The 20,380-nt window shown below is 42.3% G+C and overlaps 1 protein-coding gene and 1 long non-coding RNA gene across 2 annotated transcripts in view; one reads left to right on the forward strand and one right to left on the reverse strand.

Moving 5' to 3' along the window:
• LOC131592126 (netrin receptor DCC-like) overlaps positions 1-4,438 on the forward strand; it is a 63,756-nt gene extending 59,318 nt beyond the window's left edge. The window contains 2 exon segments of the mRNA XM_058863409.1: positions 3,589-3,711; positions 3,813-4,438. Coding sequence (XP_058719392.1) covers positions 3,589-3,711; positions 3,813-4,438 — 749 coding nt within the window.
• Positions 4,439-10,483: 6,045 nt separating this feature from the next.
• On the reverse strand, positions 10,484-13,975 carry LOC131592358 (uncharacterized). Its single transcript, XR_009280591.1, has 3 exons — positions 13,833-13,975; positions 12,066-12,158; positions 10,484-10,561 (listed from the first exon to the last, which is right to left on the reverse strand). It is a non-coding gene; the product is annotated as an uncharacterized LOC131592358 (long non-coding RNA).
• Between the last annotated feature and the right edge of the window lie 6,405 nt (positions 13,976-20,380).

Raw genomic sequence — 20,380 nt, forward strand, 5'->3', positions numbered from 1 at the left:
AAACCTATGGACACCAAATCTATGGACACTCCCAAACCTATGGACACCCCCAAACCTATGGACACCCCCAAACCTATGGACACCAAACCTATGGACACCAAACCTATGGACACCCCCAAACCTATGGACACCCCCAAACCTATGGACACCAAACCTATGGACACCAAACCTATGGACATCCCCAAACCTATGGACACCCCCAAACCTATGGACACCAAACCTATGGACACCCCCAAACCTATGGACACCCCCAAACCTATGGACACCCCCAATCCTATGGACACCAAACCTATGGACACCAAACCTATGGACACCAAACCTATGGACACCAAACCTATGGACACCCCCAAACCTATGGACACCAAACCTATGGACAGCCCCAAACCTATGGACACCAAACCTATGGACACCAAACCTATGGACACCCCCAAACCTATGGACACCCCCAAACCTATGGACACCAAACCTATGGACACCCCCAAACCTATGGACACCAAACCTATGGACACCAAACCTATGGACACCCCCAAACCTATGGACACCCCCAAACCTATGGACACCAAACCTATGGACACCCCCAAACCTATGGACACCAAACCTATGGACACCAAACCTATGGACACCCCCAAATCTATGGACACCAAACCTATGGACACCCCCAAACCTATGGACACCCCCAAACCTATGGACACCCCCAAACCTATGGACACCAAACCTATGGACACCCCCAAACCTATGGACACCAAACCTATGGACACCCCCAAACCTATGGACACCCCCAAACCTATGGACACCAAACCTATGGACACCCCCAAACCTATGGACACCCCCAAACCTATGGACACCAAACCTATGGACACCCCCAAACCTATGGACACCCCCAAACCTATGGACACCAAACCTATGGACACCAAACCTATGGACACCCCCAAACCTATGGACACCAAACCTATGGACACCAAACCTATGGACACCAAACCTATGGACACCCCCAAACCTATGGACACCGAACCTATGGACACCAAACCTATGGACACCCCCAAACCTATGGACACCAAACCTATGGACACCAAACCTATGGACACCAAACCTATGGACACCCCCAAACCTATGGACACCCCCAAACCTATGGACACCAAACCTATGGACACCAAACCTATGGACACCCCCAAACCTATGGACACCAAACCTATGGACACCAAACCTATGGACACCCCCAAACCTATGGACACCCCCAAACCTATGGACACCAAACCTATGGACACTCCCAAACCTATGGACACCAAACCTATGGACACCCCCAAACCTATGGACACCCCCAAACCTATGGACACCAAACCTATGGACACCCCCAAACCTATGGACACCCCCAAACCTATGGACACCAAACCTATGGACACCCTCAAACCTATGGACACCAAACCTATGGACACCAAACCTATGGACACCCCCAAACCTATGGACACCCCCAAACCTATGGACACCAAACCTATGGACACCAAACCTATGGACACCCCCAAACCTATGGACACCAAACCTATGGACACCAAACCTATGGACACCCCCAAACCTATGGACACCCCCAAACCTATGGACACCAAACCTATGGACACCAAACCTATGGACACCCCCAAACCTATGGACACCAAACCTATGGACACCCCCAAACCTATGGACACCCCCAAACCTATGGACACCAAACCTATGGACACCAAACCTATGGACACCCCCAAGCCTATGGACACCAAACCTATGGACACCAAACCTATGGACACCCCCAAACCTATGGACACCAAATCTAAGGACACCCCCAAACCTATGGACACCAAACCTATGGACACCAAACCTATGGACACCCCCATACCTATGGACACCCCCAAACCTATGGACACCAAACCTATGGACACCCCCAAACCTATGGACACCAAACCTATGGACACCCCCAAACCTATGGACACCAAACCTATGGACACTCCCAAACCTATGGACACCCCCAAACCTATGGACACCAAACCTATGGACACCAAACCTATGGACACCCCCAAACCTATGGACACCAAACCTATGGACACCAAACCTATGGACACCCCCAAACCTATGGACACCCCCAAACCTATGGACACCAAACCTATGGACACCAAACCTATGGACACCCCCAAACCTATGGACACCCCCAAACCTATGGACACCAAACCTATGGACACCCCCAAACCTATGGACACCAAACCTATGGACACCAAACCTATGGACACCAAACCTATGGACACCCCCAAACCTATGGACACCAAACCTATGGACACCAAACCTATGGACACCCCCAAACCTATGGACACCCCCAAACCTATGGACACCAAACCTATGGACACCAAACCTATGGACACCCCCAAACCTATGGACACCAAACCTATGGACACACAGCTATAGGATGTACACACACACAGCTATAGGATGTACACACATAGAGGTATAGGATGTATACACACAGCTATAGGATGTACACACACAGCTATAGGATGTACACACACACAGAGCTATAGGATGTACACACACACAGCTATAGGATGTACACACAGAGCTATAGGATGTACACACACAGAGCTATAGGATGTACACACACACATCTCTAGGATGTACACACACACAGCTATAGGATGTACACACACACACAGCTATAGGATGTACACACACAGAGCTATAGGATGTACACACACAGCTATAGGATGTACACACACACACAGCTATAGGATGTACACACAGAGCTATAGGATGTACACACACACACAGCTATAGGATTTACACACACACAGCTATAGGATGTACACACACACAGCTATATGATGTACACACACATCTCTAGGATGTACACACACACAGCTATAGGATGTACACACACAGCTATAGGATGTACACGCACAGCTATAGGATGTACACACACAGCTATAGGATGTACACACACACAGAGCTATAGGATGTACACACACACAGCTATAGGATGTACACACACAGCTATAGGATGTACACACACACAGAGCTATAGGATGTACACACACACAGCTATAGGATGTACACACACACAGAGCTATAGGATGTACACACACACAGCTATAGGATGTACACACACACAGAGCTATAGGATGTACACACACACAGCTATAGGATGTACACACACAGCTATAGGATGTACACACACACACAGCTATAGGATGTACACACACACAGAGCTATAGGATGTACACACACAGCTATAGGATGTACACACACACAGAGCTATAGGATGTACACACACACACAGCTATAGGATGTACACACACACAGAGCTATAGGATGTACACACACACAGCTATAGGATGTACATATACAGCTATAGGATGTACACACACACAGAGCTATAGGATGTACACACAGAGCTATGGGATGTATACACAGCTATAAGATGTACCACACCCCACACCCGTCCCCATTTCCCGTCCCTTGTCCGACTGTTGCTCATCAAGCTCTGAACACAGAAGCAACACCTGAAGCTCTCCCGCTTTCCCACAACAACAACAATCCCAAAAACTCCCAAAACCCGGCTACAACCGGATACAGGCGGCTACAACCGGGAACAACCGGCAAGAACCGGCTACAACCGGGAACAACCGGCAAGAACCGGCTACAACCGGGAACAACCGGGAACAACCAGCTACAACCGGCTACAACTGGCGAAAACTGGTGATAACCGGTGACAACCGGCGACAACCGGCAACAACTGGGAACAACTGGGAACAACCGGCAACAACTGGTGATAACCGGTGACAACCGGTGACAACCAGCAACAACTGGGAATAACTGGGAACAACCGGCAACAAGCGGCAAGAACCAGCGACAACCGGGAACAACCGGAAACAACCGAAAACGACTGTCAACAACCGGGCACAACCGACAACAACCAAGAACTGACAAGAACCAGCGACAAGCAGTAACAACCGGCTACAACCGGCAACAACAGACAACGACCGATGACAACCGGGAACAACCAGTAACAACCGGCGACAACTGGCAACAACCGGCAACAATCAAGAACAACCGGCAACAGCTGGCAACAACCGGACCAACCAACAACAAGCGGCAACAACCGGCGACAACCGATAACAACCGGGAACAACCGGCGACTACCGGCAACAACCGGGAACAACTGGCAACAACCAGCGACAACCGACAGCAACCAACAACAACCGGTGACAACCGGCAACGAGCGGCTACAACCGGCGACAACCGGCAACAACCGGTGATAACCGGCGACAACCGGCAACAACCGGCGATAACTGGTGACAACCGGCAAGAACCGGCAACAACCAGCAAGAACCGGCTACAACCGGCAAGAACCGGCAACAACCAACAACAACTGACAACAACCAACCACAACCGGCGACAACCGGCCACAACCGATGAGAAATGAACAATCGTCTGCTTTTCCAACACCTTTTCGTTTCCAGCACCTCAACCCCGGGAATTCACCCGGAGAGTTTTCCCGTTGAATCCCGAATTTCCGATCTCGATCCCAAAAAAACAACGGGAAGGGAAATTTTTCCCGGGGTTTTTTCCCGCCAGGCGTTCCTGGTGTGTTCCGGTTTTTCCTGCACCCTTTTTATCCCGGAAAAACTTGGGAAAATCCCTTTTATTTGGGGAATTGTACAGGAAATGTTGTAGCCTACAAGCGGAATTGTTTGTAGGAGAGATTCGATTGTTCCGTGGTTCCCAAGGGATTTTTTTGGGAGTTCTTTGGGATTTTTTTCGGAATTTTTTGGGAATTCTTTGGGATTTTTTTTGGAATTTTCTGGGAATTCTTTGGGAATTTTTTGTGAATTCCTTGGGAATTATTTGGGCATTTTTTGGGAATTCTTTGAGATTTTTTTTAGGAGTTTTTTGGGAATTCTTTGTGAATTCTTTGGGAATTCTTTGGGAATTTTTGGGGAATTCTTGGTGAATTTTTTGGAAATTTTTTATGAATTCCTTGGGAATTCTTCGGGAATCTTTTTGGCATTTCTTGGGAATTCTTCAAAATTTTTTTCAGAATTTTTTGGGAATTTTTTAGGAATTTTCTAGGAATTCTTCAGGATTTTTTTCAGAATTTTTTGGGAATTCTTTGGGATATCCAAAGAAATTTATATTATTTAATTATATATAATTTATATTATTTATATATAACAATATAACATATATTCTTTATTATATTATAAATAAATATAAAATAAATATATATAAAGTAAATAGTATAAATTATATTATATATAAAAATGTAATTTCTATTATTCAATGTAATTATTTAATTTATTATTAATTTATAAAAGAAATTTATATTATTTAATTATACGTAATTAATATATTATAATATAATATAATATAATATAATATAATATAATATAATATAATATAATATAATATAACATAATATAATATATATTATTTATTATGTTATAATTATGCGTAAAATAAAAAATATAAATGTATATGAAATAAATTTAAATGTATGAAAATATATATATAATAAGTAGTATAGATTATATATAATAACATAATTTATATTCTTAAATTAAACTATTTATTTATTATTATTTGATAAATTAATATCTCAGCTGTGCCTCACCTGAGAGATTCCAAAATGTTTTCCCAAGGATTTCCAGGATTTTTTGGGGGATAATCAAAGAATCCAGAAAATCCTGCTCCAAATAAACAAAAAAACCCAAAAATCCCTTTGGATTCATTGGAATTTCCTAAAAAAATCAGGATTTTTAGGGATTTTTATTTAATTTGATTTTTATTTCATTTTTTTCTGGTTTTTTTTTCCGGGTGAGGATAAAAAATTCCCGTTTTTTTTCTGGGATTCTGTTCCCACCCACACAGTATCGAAACCAACAGATGCTCCAAAACCAAGGGAAAATTTCAATCTTTAAATAGAAATAACAAAAAAAAAACAAAAAATGGGGATTTGGATGAAAAGATTTCAAATAAAAAATGGGAAATTTGGCAAATGTGACCGAGCCGGGGAATTCTTTGGGGGAAAAGTCGATCCAAGCGGGAAAAATTTTCATTTCAGGGAATCACAAAAAACTCCTCCCAAAAATTTGAAGGGAAGGGAGAAAATCCATTTTTTCCCGTTTTTTCCACAATTTTTTCCCATTTTTTTCCACATTTCCTCCATTTTTTCCACAATTTTCCCCATTTTTCCGACAATTTTTTCCCATTTTTTCCTGATTTTTCCCCATTTTTTCCCCATTTTTCCCAGAATTTTTTCTTATTTTTGCTCCATTTTTTTCCGCATTTTCCCCACAATTTTTCCCATTTTTTTCTATTTTTTCCCACATTTTCCCCATTTTTTCCCCATTTTTTCCCATTTTTTCCCATTTACCCCCATTTTTCCCACAATTTTTTCCCATTTTTTCCTGATTTTTCCCAGAATTTTTTATTTTTGCTACATTTTTTCCCCATTTTCTCCACAATTTTCCCCATTTTTCCCACATTTTCCCCATTTTTTCCTGATTTTTTCCCATTTCCTCCATTTTTTCCACAATTTTTCCCATTTTTTTCTATTTTTTCCCACATTTTCCCCATTTTTCCCACAATTTTTTCCCATTTTCCCCTGATTTTTCCCCATTTTTCCCAGAATTTTTTCTTATTTTTGCTCCATTTTTCCCCATTTTCTCCACAATTTTCCCCTTTTTCCCCACATTTTCCCCATTTTTCCACAATTTTTTCCCATTTTTTCCCATTTTTCCACATTTTCCCCATTTTTTCCTGATTTTTTCCCATACTTCCCCCATTTTCCCCAGATTTTTTTCTTATTTTAGCTCCATTTTTTCCTTCATTTTTTCCACAATTTTTTCCATTTTTTCCCCATTTTTCCATAATTTTTCCCATTTTTTTCCTCACTTTTCCCACATTTTTCCCATTTTCCCCCATTTTTCCCAATTTTCCCACAAATTCTTATTTTTTCCCCAGTTTTTCCCATTTTTTCCATTTTCCCCACAATTTTTCCTCACTTTTCCCCATTTTTATCCCAATTTTTTCCCATTTTCCCCATTTTTTCCATATTTTTCCCAATTTTTTCCAATTTTTTCCATTTTTTCCACAATTTTTCCCATTTTTTCCCATTTTCCTGCACTTTTTCCAGAATTTTTCCCATTTTTTTCCTCACTTTTCCCCATTTTTATCCCAAGTTTTTTCCCATTTTTTCCCCATTTTTCCTCCTCACTTTTCCCACAATTTTTCCCTGTTTTTCCCCAAATTCCCTAAAAAAAAAAGCTCAAACAAATCCCATTTTTTGAAGAATTTCCCACTCAAAAAACATGGAAAAATTGGATTTTTATGGAATTTGCATCTTCAAAAATACCATTAAAAAATCCAAAAAAATCCTAAAAATTCCCAATTTTTTTTCCCTCTTCTTTTCCTTGGAATTCCTATCCTGAAAATCCGGGATTTTATGGAATACCCCATTTTTTTTTTAGGAATTTCTCACCGGAAAAACATGGAAAAAAAATCCGATTTTTATGGAATTTTCACCTTGAAAAATGAAAAAAAAAAATTCAAAATTTTTGGATTTGGATTTTTTTATTTTATTTTTTTTTATCTCTAAATCTGGTTTTAAAGATTTTAAACTCAGCTCAAAACTTCCAGGAGAGAAATTCCAGGATGAAATTCCAGGGATAAATCCAGGAATTCTCGGAACTGAATCCTGAAAAATTCAGGAATCGTCTCCTGGAGGAAAATCCAGGTTTTTCTGGGATCTCATCCCGATTTATTTCCCAATTTGGGATTATTTGGGAATTCTCCTTTGGATTTTAAAGATTTTTAAACTCAGCCTAAAACTTCCAGGATGAAATTCCAGGGATAAAATTCCAGGAATTCCATCCCCTGGAGGAAAATCCAGGTTTTTCTCGGATCCCATCCCAATTTATTTCCCAGTTTGGGATTATCTGGGAATTCTCCTTTGGATTTGGATTTTTATTTTATTTTTATCTCTAAATCTGGTTTTAAAGATTTTAAGCTCAGCCTAAAACATCCAGGGGAGAAATTCCAGGATGAAATTCCAGGGATAAATCCAGGAATTCTCGGAACTGAATCCTGAAAAATTCCGGAATCGTCTCCTGGAGGAAAATCCAGGTTTTTCTGGGATCTCATCCTGATTTATTTCCCAATTTGGGATTATTTGGGAATTATTTGGATTTTTTTAATTTTATTTTTGTATCTCTAAATGAACTCCCAAATTTTTTAGGAATCCAAATTTCCAGGATGAATCCCGGGAAAAGTTCCCTCGTTTTTCCCCTTTTCCCGAAGCTCGGTGCCGTTGAGGCCGGGAATTCTCCAGGAATTCTCTGGGAATTCTCTGGGAATTCTCTGGGAATTCTCCGGGAATTCTCCAGGAATTCCGTCTCCAGTGGAGTTCGGGTGTTGTTTGAAGCATTTTCCATCCCTTTATTCCCAAATTCCCAGAATTAACTGGGATTTAATGGCTTTTTTCCCCCCTTTTTCCCGTTTTTCCTCCCGGATCCGAAGGATTCCGGAGCTGGAATTGTTCCCTTGAACTCCGGAATGTTTCGCGCTGTTCGGAGCGCGACAAATTGATTTGTCTGCGCTGAAAACAAATAAAGAGCGGAGAGGATTCGGATCCGGCCCCGTGGGAGTTAAAAATCCGGGAAAATTCGGGAATTCTGCTGGGAAAGGAGAAAAATGGGGATGGGAATGCAAAGGTTGGGATTTTGGGGAGTTTAAATGGGAATAAAAGGAGGGAAAGTGGAGTTTAGGAGAGGATTGAGCCAGAGAAATCAAATTTAAAAGCAAATTCTGAGCTCAAATCCTGCTCTGGGAAGGAAAATGTGGAATTTAAGAGAGGATTGAGCTGGAAAAAGCAAATTTAAAATCAAATTCCGAGCACAAATCCGACTGTGGGATGGAAAAAACGGGAATTTAGGAGAGGATTGAGCTGGGAAAATCAAATTCTGAGCTCAAATCCTGCTCTGGGAAGGAAAATCCAAAGTTTAGGTGAGAATTGAGCGGGAAAAATCAAATTTAAAAGCAAATTCCGAGCTCAAATCCGACTCTGGGAAGGAAAAAACTGGAATTTAGGTGAGGATTGAGCCACAAAAATCAAATTTAAAAGAAAATTCCAGGCACAAATCCTGCTCTGGGAAGGAAAAAACTGGAATTTAAGAGAGGATTGAGCCGGAAAAATCAAATTTAAAAGCAAATTCTGAGCTCAAATCCTGCTCTGGGAAGGAAAAAACCGAATTTAGGTGAGAATTGAGCTGGGAAAAGCAAATTCCAGGCACAAATCCTGCTCTGGGAAGGAAAAAACTGGAATTTAGGAGAGGATTGAGCTGGGAAAAGCAAATTCCGCAAATTATTTAATTTAATTTAATTTAATTTATTTTATTTTATTTCAATTTTATTTTACTTTATTTTAATTTTATTTTATTTTATTTTATTTTAATTTATTTCATTTTATTTTATTTTATTTTATTTTATTTTATTTCATTTTATTTTATTTTGTTGATTTGTCGCAGCCTCGGCTTTCTCGGATTCCAAAGCACAAAATTCATTTCCACACAAGAGATTTTTTTTCCCCTCCCCACACAAACAAAGAAAGGTTTTGGAATTGGGAATAAAAATGAAATTTTCCAAGGTTTTAAAGCACTCAGGGAATGTTTTTCCAAGGAAAAAGAGGAATCTGCTGGAAAACCGGAATTATTTCAAGGAAGAGGGGGAGAAATCCAGGGGGGTTTTTATAGAAAAATCAAATCAGAAAGAAATGAGAATGTTCTGAGAACATCCCAGGTTTGTGGGAATAACAACAACAACAATAATAATAATAATAATTAATAATGATAATAATAATAGTGATGATGATGATGATAATAAGGATAAAAAATGAGAATAAGAACCGGTGCTTAATAGTAATAATAATAATAAAAATAATAAAAGTAATAAAAATAATAATAATAAATATAATGATAATAATAATACTAAAAAATGAGAATAAGAACCAGTGTCCAGCAATAATAATAATAATAGAAATAATAATAATAGAAATAATAATAATAATAGTAATAATAATGATAATGGGAATAAGAACCAGCACTCAGCAATAATAATAATAATAAAAATAATAATAAATAAAAATAAAAATAAAAATAAATAAATATAAATATAAATATAAATATAAATATAATAATGATAATAAAAAATGGGAATAAGAAGCTGCACTCAGCAATAACAATAATAATAATAATAATAATTAATAATGCTAATAATAAAAAGGGGAATAGGAAGCGGCGCTCGGCAGTAATTCCGCAGCAATCCCCACGAATCCGCTCCCGCTCGGAGATTAAAGCACCACAACAAAGGTAAAGCCCAGGGATAAACAAACAAATCCCAACATTTCCAGCAGGGATGCACCAAGAGGAACCAATTAATGAAATATTATCAATAATTAATGTAATTAAGGTTACATACTGGAGCCAGTGAAGTGTCCACTCGCCAGGGAAGTTGGTCCGTTCTTCCCGCTGCTCACAGGAGGTGAAAACATCTAAAAATCCAAGGGAAACAAAACAAAGAGGGATCATTGATGGAAAAGCAGGAATTATTCCCCAAATCCAAGTTGTTGGCGCATTCCTGGGGAGTTTCTCTTCCCTGACACCATCAGAGGAGTCCAGATTCCTCCCCTCCCCTCGACATTCCCGGTTTTTTCCCCAGGAATCAATCCTGGGAACCAATCTGTCCTCTCTGAGCTTGGGAAATGAGGATGGCTCCTTTTTTCTTCCCCCCACGTTAAAAAAAAAAAAAAAAAATAAAAAATCAAAAAAAAAAAAGTTGGGACGCGTCTCAACCTTGGTCATCGACGCGGCAACGTCCGTTTCCATCCTGCTGCAGGATTTTCCCGGCATGTGGGAATTCCAATTAATAATAATAATAATAATAATAATAATAATAATAATAATAATAATAATAATGGGAAGAAGAAGAAGAAGAATTGCTGGTGCCACCTGCCCTAAATTCTCATTCCGTCTCTTGGCGGCGAGCGATTGGAAGCTCAGGCTCGCTCCTCGCCCCCTCTCCCTCCCTCCTCTTCCTCTCTCTCTCTCTCTTCCCAGCGTTTATTCCCAGCCTAATTGGTTTCTCCCTTTCCCCACTGAAATCCGCACCTTCCCTGAGTCAGAGGCTGCGAAAACGCCGGGAGCGAATGGGAAAAGCGCCGAGAGGAGAGCGGAGGGGGACGATTCCTGGCCAAACTTCCCCGAGCCATCCCTCGGCAAAAGCGGCGCCGGAACGCGGAGAGAGGACGGGAAAAGCAAGGGAGGGGAGCTGGGGGAGGGCTGGAGGGGCTGGAGGAGCGGATTTGTCTCCTGCAGGGAAAAGCTCTTCCCTAAAATAAATAGCGGAGTGGATGGAGAGATATTCCTGACATTTTGGGGGGTGGGGAGGAAGAGGAAGGGGTTGGAGGGGGAGGGGGGGAGCCTGACAAAACTCGACAAGTGCACGCGGCCGGGAAAAGGAGGGGGAAAGCCAAAATTGCCCTTTTTCAACCCAAAATTCCCCTCCTCTGCTTTGAAGGGCGGAAAAGCGGAGCCCAGGGAAAAGTTGGGAACTCCTGGATTTCTTTGCACTTTCCATGCGGTAAAATGGAAAGGAGGCGATGAGGGAAATGAGAATATCGGCGGCTCGTTAGCCATTAATTAGATAAAAGTGCAATTATGGCTGAGGAACCAGCAGGGTTTGGGGTTTTTTTTTTTTGGGGCGTTGTTTTTTTGGCAGGAAGGAGCCAGGAAACCGAGCTGAGAACGCTCCTGCATCTCCCATGGCGAAGAATGGGAAAAATTCCAAATATTTCCACTTTGGATTGAATTTTTTTGGTTGTTTTGAAGTGAAATCGATATTTCTCGAGCTGCTGATTCCGATTTGCTCGAGGTGCTTGAAGTTTATTTTATTTTTGGCTGGATTTTTTTGTTGTTAGGAGATATTTTGATTTTTTTATTGGTTTTTTTTGGTGTTTTTTGGGGGGGTTTGTTTTGCAGCTGTTGTTAATTTCTTACCGCGCTGAAATCCAGTAAATCACTGAGTTCTTTGTCCGTCCCTAAGGCAGCCATTCGCTGTTGGTGATGCATTTTTAGCAAAATCACACAAACCTAGAAAGATGGAAATAAGCGCAATCAGAAACCCCGAGCTCGGCAGGAAACACTCGGATCTGGATTTTTTAAGCAGGGAAAAAAAGGGTTGGGGTGGTTGAAAAGAAAAAGGGAAAAAAAAATAAGATGGAAAGGCAGGAAAAATGAAAAAAAAAAAATAGGGAAAAAGCAATAATAAGAGGAAAAATAATAAAAATAAAAGAGCCAAACCCGAGGAAATTCAATTTTTAAAGGCGAATCTGGAGGAGGAAATAAAAATTCAAGGTTCTCTGGTGGGGAATCATTTATGCAACAGGAGGTTCAAGTAGGAACAAATGAGGATTCCCAAGGAAAAACTGCAAATGTCCTCTCACAACTTTTATTTTTCCCCCTTTTTCTGCTTTTTTCATGGGAAGAAAGGGCTGAGAGAGAGGAGGAAAAAAAAAACCACATAAAAAAATATGAAACATAAAAAAAAAAATTAAAAATATACAAAAAAAAATTTTAAATAGCAAAAAAGTTTAAAATGCACACCAAAAAAAAAGCAAAAAAATTTAAAAAGCACAAAAAAATTGAAAAATAGAAAAAAATTTAAAAATAGAAAAAAATTTAAAAATAGAAAAAAATACACAAAAAATTAAAAAATACAAAAAAAATTAAAAATACACAAAAAAATAAAAATACACAGAAAAATTAAAGATACACAAAAAAATTTAAAATACACAAAAAATAAAAAAAATACTAAAAAAAAATAAAAAATACCCCCCAAAAAATTAAATACAAAAAAAACCACACAAAAAAAGTTAATACACAAAAAAATTTAAAAAAACACAAGAAAATTAAAAAATACAAAAAAAATAAAAAATACCCAAATGAAATAAAAAACCACAAAAAATAAAAAACCACAAAAAATAAAAAGCACAAAAAATTAAAAAAACACAAAAAAATCAAAAAACACAAAAAATTAAAGAACCACAAAAAATTAAAAACACAAAAAATTTAAAAACCACAAAAAACAAAAAAAAAAAACCCAAAAAAAATAAAAACCAGCCAAAAAAAATATAAAAAATACCCCCCCCCAAAAAAATTAAAAAATACAAAAAAAATTAAAAAACACCCCGCAAAAAAATGTTAAAAATTTTAAAAAAATTTAAAAAACACCAAAAAAATTAAAAACACCAAAAAAATAAAAAAACACCAAAAAAATTGAAAAGAAACACAAAATAATTTAAAAAAAAAACCACAAAAAAATTTTTTAAAAACCACAAAAAAATTAAAAAAAACACACAAAAAAATTAAAAAACAAAAAAATTAAAAAAACACAAAAAAAATAATCCAAAGCAGCCCAAAATAATCCAAAGCAGCCCCAAAAAAAAGCCCTGGCGAGCGGCGAAGTGCAGGTTCCGGGAAAGGGAGGAGGAGGGGGAAGCGGGGGACAATTAGCCCCGATTCCTAATTTGCCGGGAGGAGGAGGAGGAGGAGGAGAAGAAGAGGAAGATGAAGAGGGGGGAGAAGGCCTGGAGAACCCTCCAGCTCCCGGGGCCTGTGCGGAGGCAGCGCCCGGGGGGAGGGGAAGGCAGGAAGGGGGAAAAGAAAAATCAAAGTAAAAAACTAAAAAAGGGGGGAAAAGATCGCGGAGTTGAGGCCGGGAAGAAGTCGATTCCCTCCCTTCCTCATCTTCATCTCTCTCCCTACCCTCGGCCGCCGCTCATGGAGCTCCCAGCTCGTTTCCCAGCCACTTTTCCAAGGATTCCACGTTGGATTCTCCCGGCTGGCGCGCACACATGGCCAACAGCGTTTAGACGGGGCACGTGACGCCAAAATAATTCCAGGTTTTGTTTTTTAAAACCCTCTTTTTTTTTTCTGCTTTTTGGGATGGGAGATTTAAGCTTCACCTTTTTAATTCTTGTTCTTTTTGTCAGCTAAAATCTGCCTTTGTTTCGGATCTCAGCACACCAAAACTCAGCTTTTTTTTTCAAACTTTGCGAAGAAGCCCCTTGGATTTATCCGGGAGTTTTTTAGGGATGCTGCCGGCCTTTCCCACCCCTCTTTTTTCCACTTTTATTCCCTCTTTTCCACCCCCCCAGGCCGGACAGCAGGAAAAAAAGAACTCCTTGGAGTTCATTTTCCGCTAGGAAATCAAGCGGCGAGTCCTCTCCCACACGTGTCGATGCAATGTATAGATATATATACAATGTATAGATTTACACAGCCCGGAACTTGCACTTTTTTTTTTCTTTTTCTCTTTTTTTTTTTTAAATAACACATCGGGATCGACAATTTCAATCAAAAAAATGAAAGCAAAAAAAAATAAAAATAAAAATAATAAAAAACACAGACAAGTTAGTCTAACAGCAAATCGGAACTTTACCTTAAATGGCCACAAATATGTTCACAATATTCCAAGGGGGGTTTAAAAAAAAATCAAAATAATCAAAATAAAAAGAGAGGAATCTTCTGCCAAAGTGCTTTATTGTCTCACACGTGTGTGACCCTCCAAAACCACCAAAAAGTAGGGAAAGTGTCAGTCCTGCTCCGGGTTATTCCACAGCTTTACAGGCACACTACACCTGGCTTTGTTGGGATTTGGGGAAGGGCCCAGCCACCAAAAAAAAAAAAAATAAATTAGATTAAAAAAATTTAAAAAAATTTAAAACCAAGGAAAAAACATTTAAAAAAAAAATAAAAAAGAAGGTCCGGTAACTTTTGCGCTATTGTTTTTACAGACACATGGTGCGCCGCGGCTCTCGGGGACTTGCCCCTTTTCCTCGTCCTTCCAAAACAACCAAAAAAAAAACCCAAAAAACACCCAAATCCTGAAAAAACCACCACAAAAATAAAAAAGCAAAAGCAAAAGCAAGCGACTCCCCCCTCGGGGGAGCGCGGGGCCGCCCGTTTTCCCCAACTTGATCCAAGTTTAGAGCAGCGCCCGCCGCCTCCTCCGGCTCAGCAGCGCGGCCTCCCCCGCCGAGCCGCGGCCGATCGCATCCCGCCCGGGCAGCCGCATCGCCTGCCGCTCACATCCGGGCAATGCCCGCCGCCTTATAAGCGCCGCCGCCGCCGCTCGCAGACAATGACGAGGAGGAGGAGGAGGAGGAGGAGGAGGAGGAGGAGGAGGAGGGAGGAGGGAGGGAGGAGGGAGGGAGGGAGGAAGCGGGCGGGACGGGGCTCACAAGATGGAGGGAGCCCGGCCGCCCCTCAGGGAGCGCCGCGCGCCCCTCACGCGTTCCCGCGCAAAGCCCCGGGGGGATCGGCCGGGAGAGGATCCGGGAGGCTCGGCCAGAGGGGCCGGAGCGGCTGCAGCAGCCTCAGAACAGCCGGGAGGGGACTGGGAACACCCGGGAGGGGTCTCAGCACCCTCAGAGCAGCCGGGAGGGGTCTGAGCACCCTCGGCCACCCTCGGGAGGGGTCTCAGAGCACCCGGGAGAGGTTCCAGCACCCTCAGTACACCCGGGAGGGGTCTCGGTACACCCGGGAGGGGTCTCACTACCCTCAACACACCCGGGAGGGGTCTCAGCACACCCGGGAGGGCTCTGAGCACACCCGGGAGGGGTCTCAGCACCCTCAGAGCAGCCGGGAGGGGTCTCAGAGCACCCGGGAGGAGTTCCAGCACCCTCAGGACACCCGGGAGGGGTCTCAGCACACACAGGAGGGGTCTGAGCACCCTCAGCACACCCGGGAGGGGTCTCGGTACACCCGAGAGGGTCTCAGCAGACCCGGGAGGGGTCTCAGGACACCCGGGAGGGGTCTCGGTACACCCGGGAGAGGTTCCAGCATCCTCAGAGCACCCGGGAGGGGTCTCAGAGCACCCGGGAGGGGTCTCGGTACATCCAGGAGGGGTCTGAGCACACCCGGGAGGGGCCTCAGCACGCCCGAGAGGGGTCTGAGCACCCTCGGCCACCCTCGGGAGGGGTCTCAGAGCACCCAGGAGAGGTTCCAGCATCCTCAGCACACCCTGGAGGGGTCTCGGCACACCCGGGAGGGGTCTCAGCACCCTCAGCACACACAGGAGGGGTCTCAGCACCCTCAGCACACACAGGAGGAGTCTCAGCACACCCGGGAGGGGTCTCAGAGCAGCCGGGAGGGGTCTCAGCAGCCTCAGTACAGCCGGGAGGGGTCTCGGCACACCCGGGAGGGGTCTCAGTACCCTCAGAACACCCGGGAGGGGTCCCAGCAGATCCGGGAAGGTCTCAGCACACCCGGGAGGGGTCTCGGTACACCCGGGATGGGTTTCAGAGCACCCGGGAGAGGTTCCAGCACCCTCAGGACACCCGGGAGGGGTCTCAGCAGCCTCAGTACAGCCGGGAGGGGTCTCGGTACACACTGGAGGGGTCTCGGTGCACCCGGGAGGGGTCTCAGCACCCTCAGAGCAGCCGGGAGGGGTCTCGGTACACCCGGGAGGGGTCTCTGTACACTCGGGAAGGGTCTCGGTACACCCGGGAGGGGTCTCAGCACCCTCAGCACACCCGAGAGGGTCTCAGCACACCCGGGAGATGTTCCAGCCCACTCAGCAGACCCATGAAGGATTTCAGAGCCCTCAGCACACCCGTGAGGCTTTCAGACCTCTCATCCCACCCAGCCCTCAGCAAACCCTCTGAGGGGTTTATCACACACCACTAATTATTACAGCCGCCTCAGCAGTTACCTGAAGGGTTTCAGCTCCGGTAGACTCTGAGTTTCACGACCTTCGGCCATGATCAGACGTCCTGAGGGGGTTTCGGCACCCATCGATCCTCCAAGGGTTCCTCGCGCTCCCGGCCCTCAGCCGATCCCATGAGGGGGCTGAGGGGACTCGAGCGTCGCCGCCATGAGGGGGCTCACGCCTCTCTGTCCTGAGGGGGCTCGCGCCTCTGCCGTGAGGGGGCCCGCGCATCTTCCGTGAAGGGATTCGCCCCTCTGTCCTGAGGGGATTCGCGTCTTTTTGCCCTGAGGGGGCTCGCGCCTTGCCGCCATGAGGGAGCTCCTGCCTCTGTCCTGAGGGGATTCGCGCCTCTTCCGTGAGGGGCCTCGCGCCTTTTTCTCCTGAGGGGGCTCCCACCTCTGCCTTGATGGGGCCCGCGCATCTTCCGTGAGGGGATTTGCGCCTCTGCCCTGAGGGGATAAACACCTTTTTGCTCTGAGGGGGCTCCCGCCTCACCACCATGAGGGAGCTCCTGCCATTCCACCCTGAGGTATGGGCATCCCATCCATGGGATAATGGGATGGGATCCATGGGATAATGGGATGGGATCCATGGGATAACGGGATCCATGGGATAATGGGATTAATGGGATAATGGGATCCATGGGATATTGGGATGGGATCCATGGGATAATGGGATCCATGGGATAATGGGATCCATCCCATTTTGATGGACTCACCTCACCCAGGCCTCAGCAGAGGCTCTGGCCCATCCCTGGGCCCTCAGAGCGAGGCCTTGAGAGGATGACCCAGAACAGAGACTGGACAGCTCAAAAAGCTGAATTAGGTTTTTATTTTCTCATTTTTATAAGTTTTGGCCCATTTTTATATCAGGATTAATTATCCAACCACACCTTGAGGTTATGAAATCCCTTCCTCCTTTTTTTCTCTCTTGGATTCACCGAGATTCACATTCATTTTTTTTCTCTGTGTTTTGAAATGCTTGTCCTTGCTTCTCGAGCTGAAAAAGAATTGTTTTGTTCTTTATTGTGAAGAGAACACTTAATACAAAGTTCAGAATAAAAACAGGAGAGCTGAGATGACCCTGAGGAGGCTCCCTCAAGCCTGGGAGGGTTTTCAGCCCCTCAAATCCTTCCAGAAAAGGAAAATGGAGAGAAGAAAATCTCGATTTTCTTCCAAAAAAGAATTGGAATTATTCCTTTTCCAGTGTTTTTTTGGCTGCTGAAGCCTCAGCTTGGCGCACAAGCTGCTCCTGGAAATGAAAATATAAAAAGAAGGGAATTTTGGAAAGGCAGAGGGATTGAGAATGATGTAAAATCGTGGAATGGTTTAAATTGGAAGGTTCTAGACCAGAATGTTCCAAACTTCATCCAACCTAAATTCCAGGGATTCAAATTAACGATGGATTTGGTTAATAACGGGCTGGGAGCTTTTATTTGAATTTATTTCTTTTCATTTTCCACTTTTAATCCTATGGATTTTATACTGTCCCCATATGTCCTGGAATAATTGGGAAATATATTGAGAAAAATATTGGGAATATTCTGTGATAATTTGGAATATTCTGTGATAATTGGGAATATTCTGTGATAAAAGGGGGGGACCAAGGCTATGCCTCGGAAGTATAAAAACCTAATATATTTTAAATTTTTGGAAAAAGCGCAAAGATCTTATATCTATTGCAAACAATTCTTGAACAGTCCTTTTTAAACAAGTCTTTTACGAAGCCAGTTCCATCAATTATTAAGTATTGTTCTAACAGTACTCAGGCAAATTTGAGAGAGAATTCTTAAGTTCTGGTCAAAAGTTCAGAAACAAGAAGATTAAAAATCTATTTCAATTAATAATTTGGAGGAAAGTGTATGTTTGTGTATTCACAGGTTCAAAGCAAAAATAACTTCCTAGCAAAGAACATGAAAACTCATCAGCTGCAGAGACAAGCAGACAGCCCAAAGTGCAGAAGAGCGAGCATGCAGATGTGAACTGTATCAAGACCACAGTTAACAGCTGAACAGCTTGGATCCAACATGCAAGAACAATGAACTTTGGGTTTCATGTGAAACAGTGGGAAAGTCGATATTTTAAAGCCTCATTTGTTAAAGCATGGTGTGAACTGTGTCAAGATTCAGAATCTTGCACGAGAGATAAAGTCCTTGAATATGAAGGTGAATCAGGTATCACCCTTGAGCTGTATCATTTTGTTGATCACTTTGTGATGCAATTTCACCTGCATCACTTCTTTTAGTTAACTCAAAAGAAAGTGTACCTTATCTCAGTGAAAATAGATTTTTGTATAATATCCAATTTTTCTGTGTTAAAACAGAATGAAGATGAGATAATGAATGTTATTCCAAATCATGCTCTATACAAAGAGGCAACATCTTAATGTAATCTTATATCAATCTTAGTTACACCTGACTGTGAAGAGTTTGACTTTTGAAATTTTAGATAGAGATTTATAACAACTCAGCTTTCAATTCAAGTAACTTCAGAAGAAACTTTAGAGCAATTAGACAAATTAAGCTACTGGTCAAGTAAGCAACCTAGATCTATTTCTCTAGCTTTGAGTAGTTAACTAATGTTCAAAACTGGAAGTAGAGCGTTCTGTGGAACAGAGCAGTAGTTCTGTTGTTGGTGCATAAGGCATGAGTGAAGGAAAAATAACCCTTCTTGAAAAGTAATCAAAGAAAAGCTTTGGGTTGATTTTTTTTTTTATTTTTTTTTTAAAGAGAGGGGCAGATGTTGGAGTCTGAAATACAGACTGTGTGCCCTTGCTTTTAATGTTTAGTTCTGGGATTCAAGAGAACACTGAATTTCATATAATATGAAATTCATGTGCATGTTTTCATAGTGATACATGAAACCAAATGTTAAAGTTAGATAGGAAATGTGTAAATGTGTAGATTAGAAAGTTTCTTAAATCACTGGGTGAAAAAGTAGTTTAGAGAACAGGAGACAAGATGGAAGATTTAGGGTGTTGTCTCTTGTCCTTCTTCTTTCTTCTTCATGTTCTTCTCCTAGGGGTGTTTGGGTAGTAGTAGGTGATTGGGTAGAAAATGTCACAGTGCAGCACACAGGTGTTGGGTCATTGGGTCACTAAGAAAAATAATTGAGCTGGCACCTGTTAATTGGGTAAATGGACATATAAAAGACCTTGAAGAAGATCTTTGTTAGCCATTTTACCCCTTTTCTATCATAGTGTACATAGCTCCTTGTACCTTGTAATGCTGATAAGAAAAAATAAACTGAGACCGAACGAGAGAAAACTCGCCTCCCTCTCATCAATCTTCAGTTCAAAGGGAAAAAGAACCCAAATCTAAAAGTCCATAAAGAGACAAAGTCACTCCATCAGATGTCACTGGGAGCCCACCAGAAACTCCTCTCCTCCAGCATTCCATGCCAATGTTGATTTGCCACTCGAATTTGGCCCTGTAATAACGGCAAAATTGTTGCCCTCCGTCAGGTACGTGTTGTTAGACACAGGTTTTTCCATAGCCATCTTTTCAAGAACGGGGTGCCATCCCTGCTTGATTGCTAAATTATCAATAAATTCTGGAAAAACTAAATAAGAAAAAAAATCTAAGACACTGAGGAGTTAATAT

The sequence above is a fragment of the Poecile atricapillus genome, chromosome W, assembly GCF_030490865.1.
Source record: "Poecile atricapillus isolate bPoeAtr1 chromosome W, bPoeAtr1.hap1, whole genome shotgun sequence".
Lineage (NCBI taxonomy): Eukaryota > Metazoa > Chordata > Aves > Passeriformes > Paridae > Poecile > Poecile atricapillus.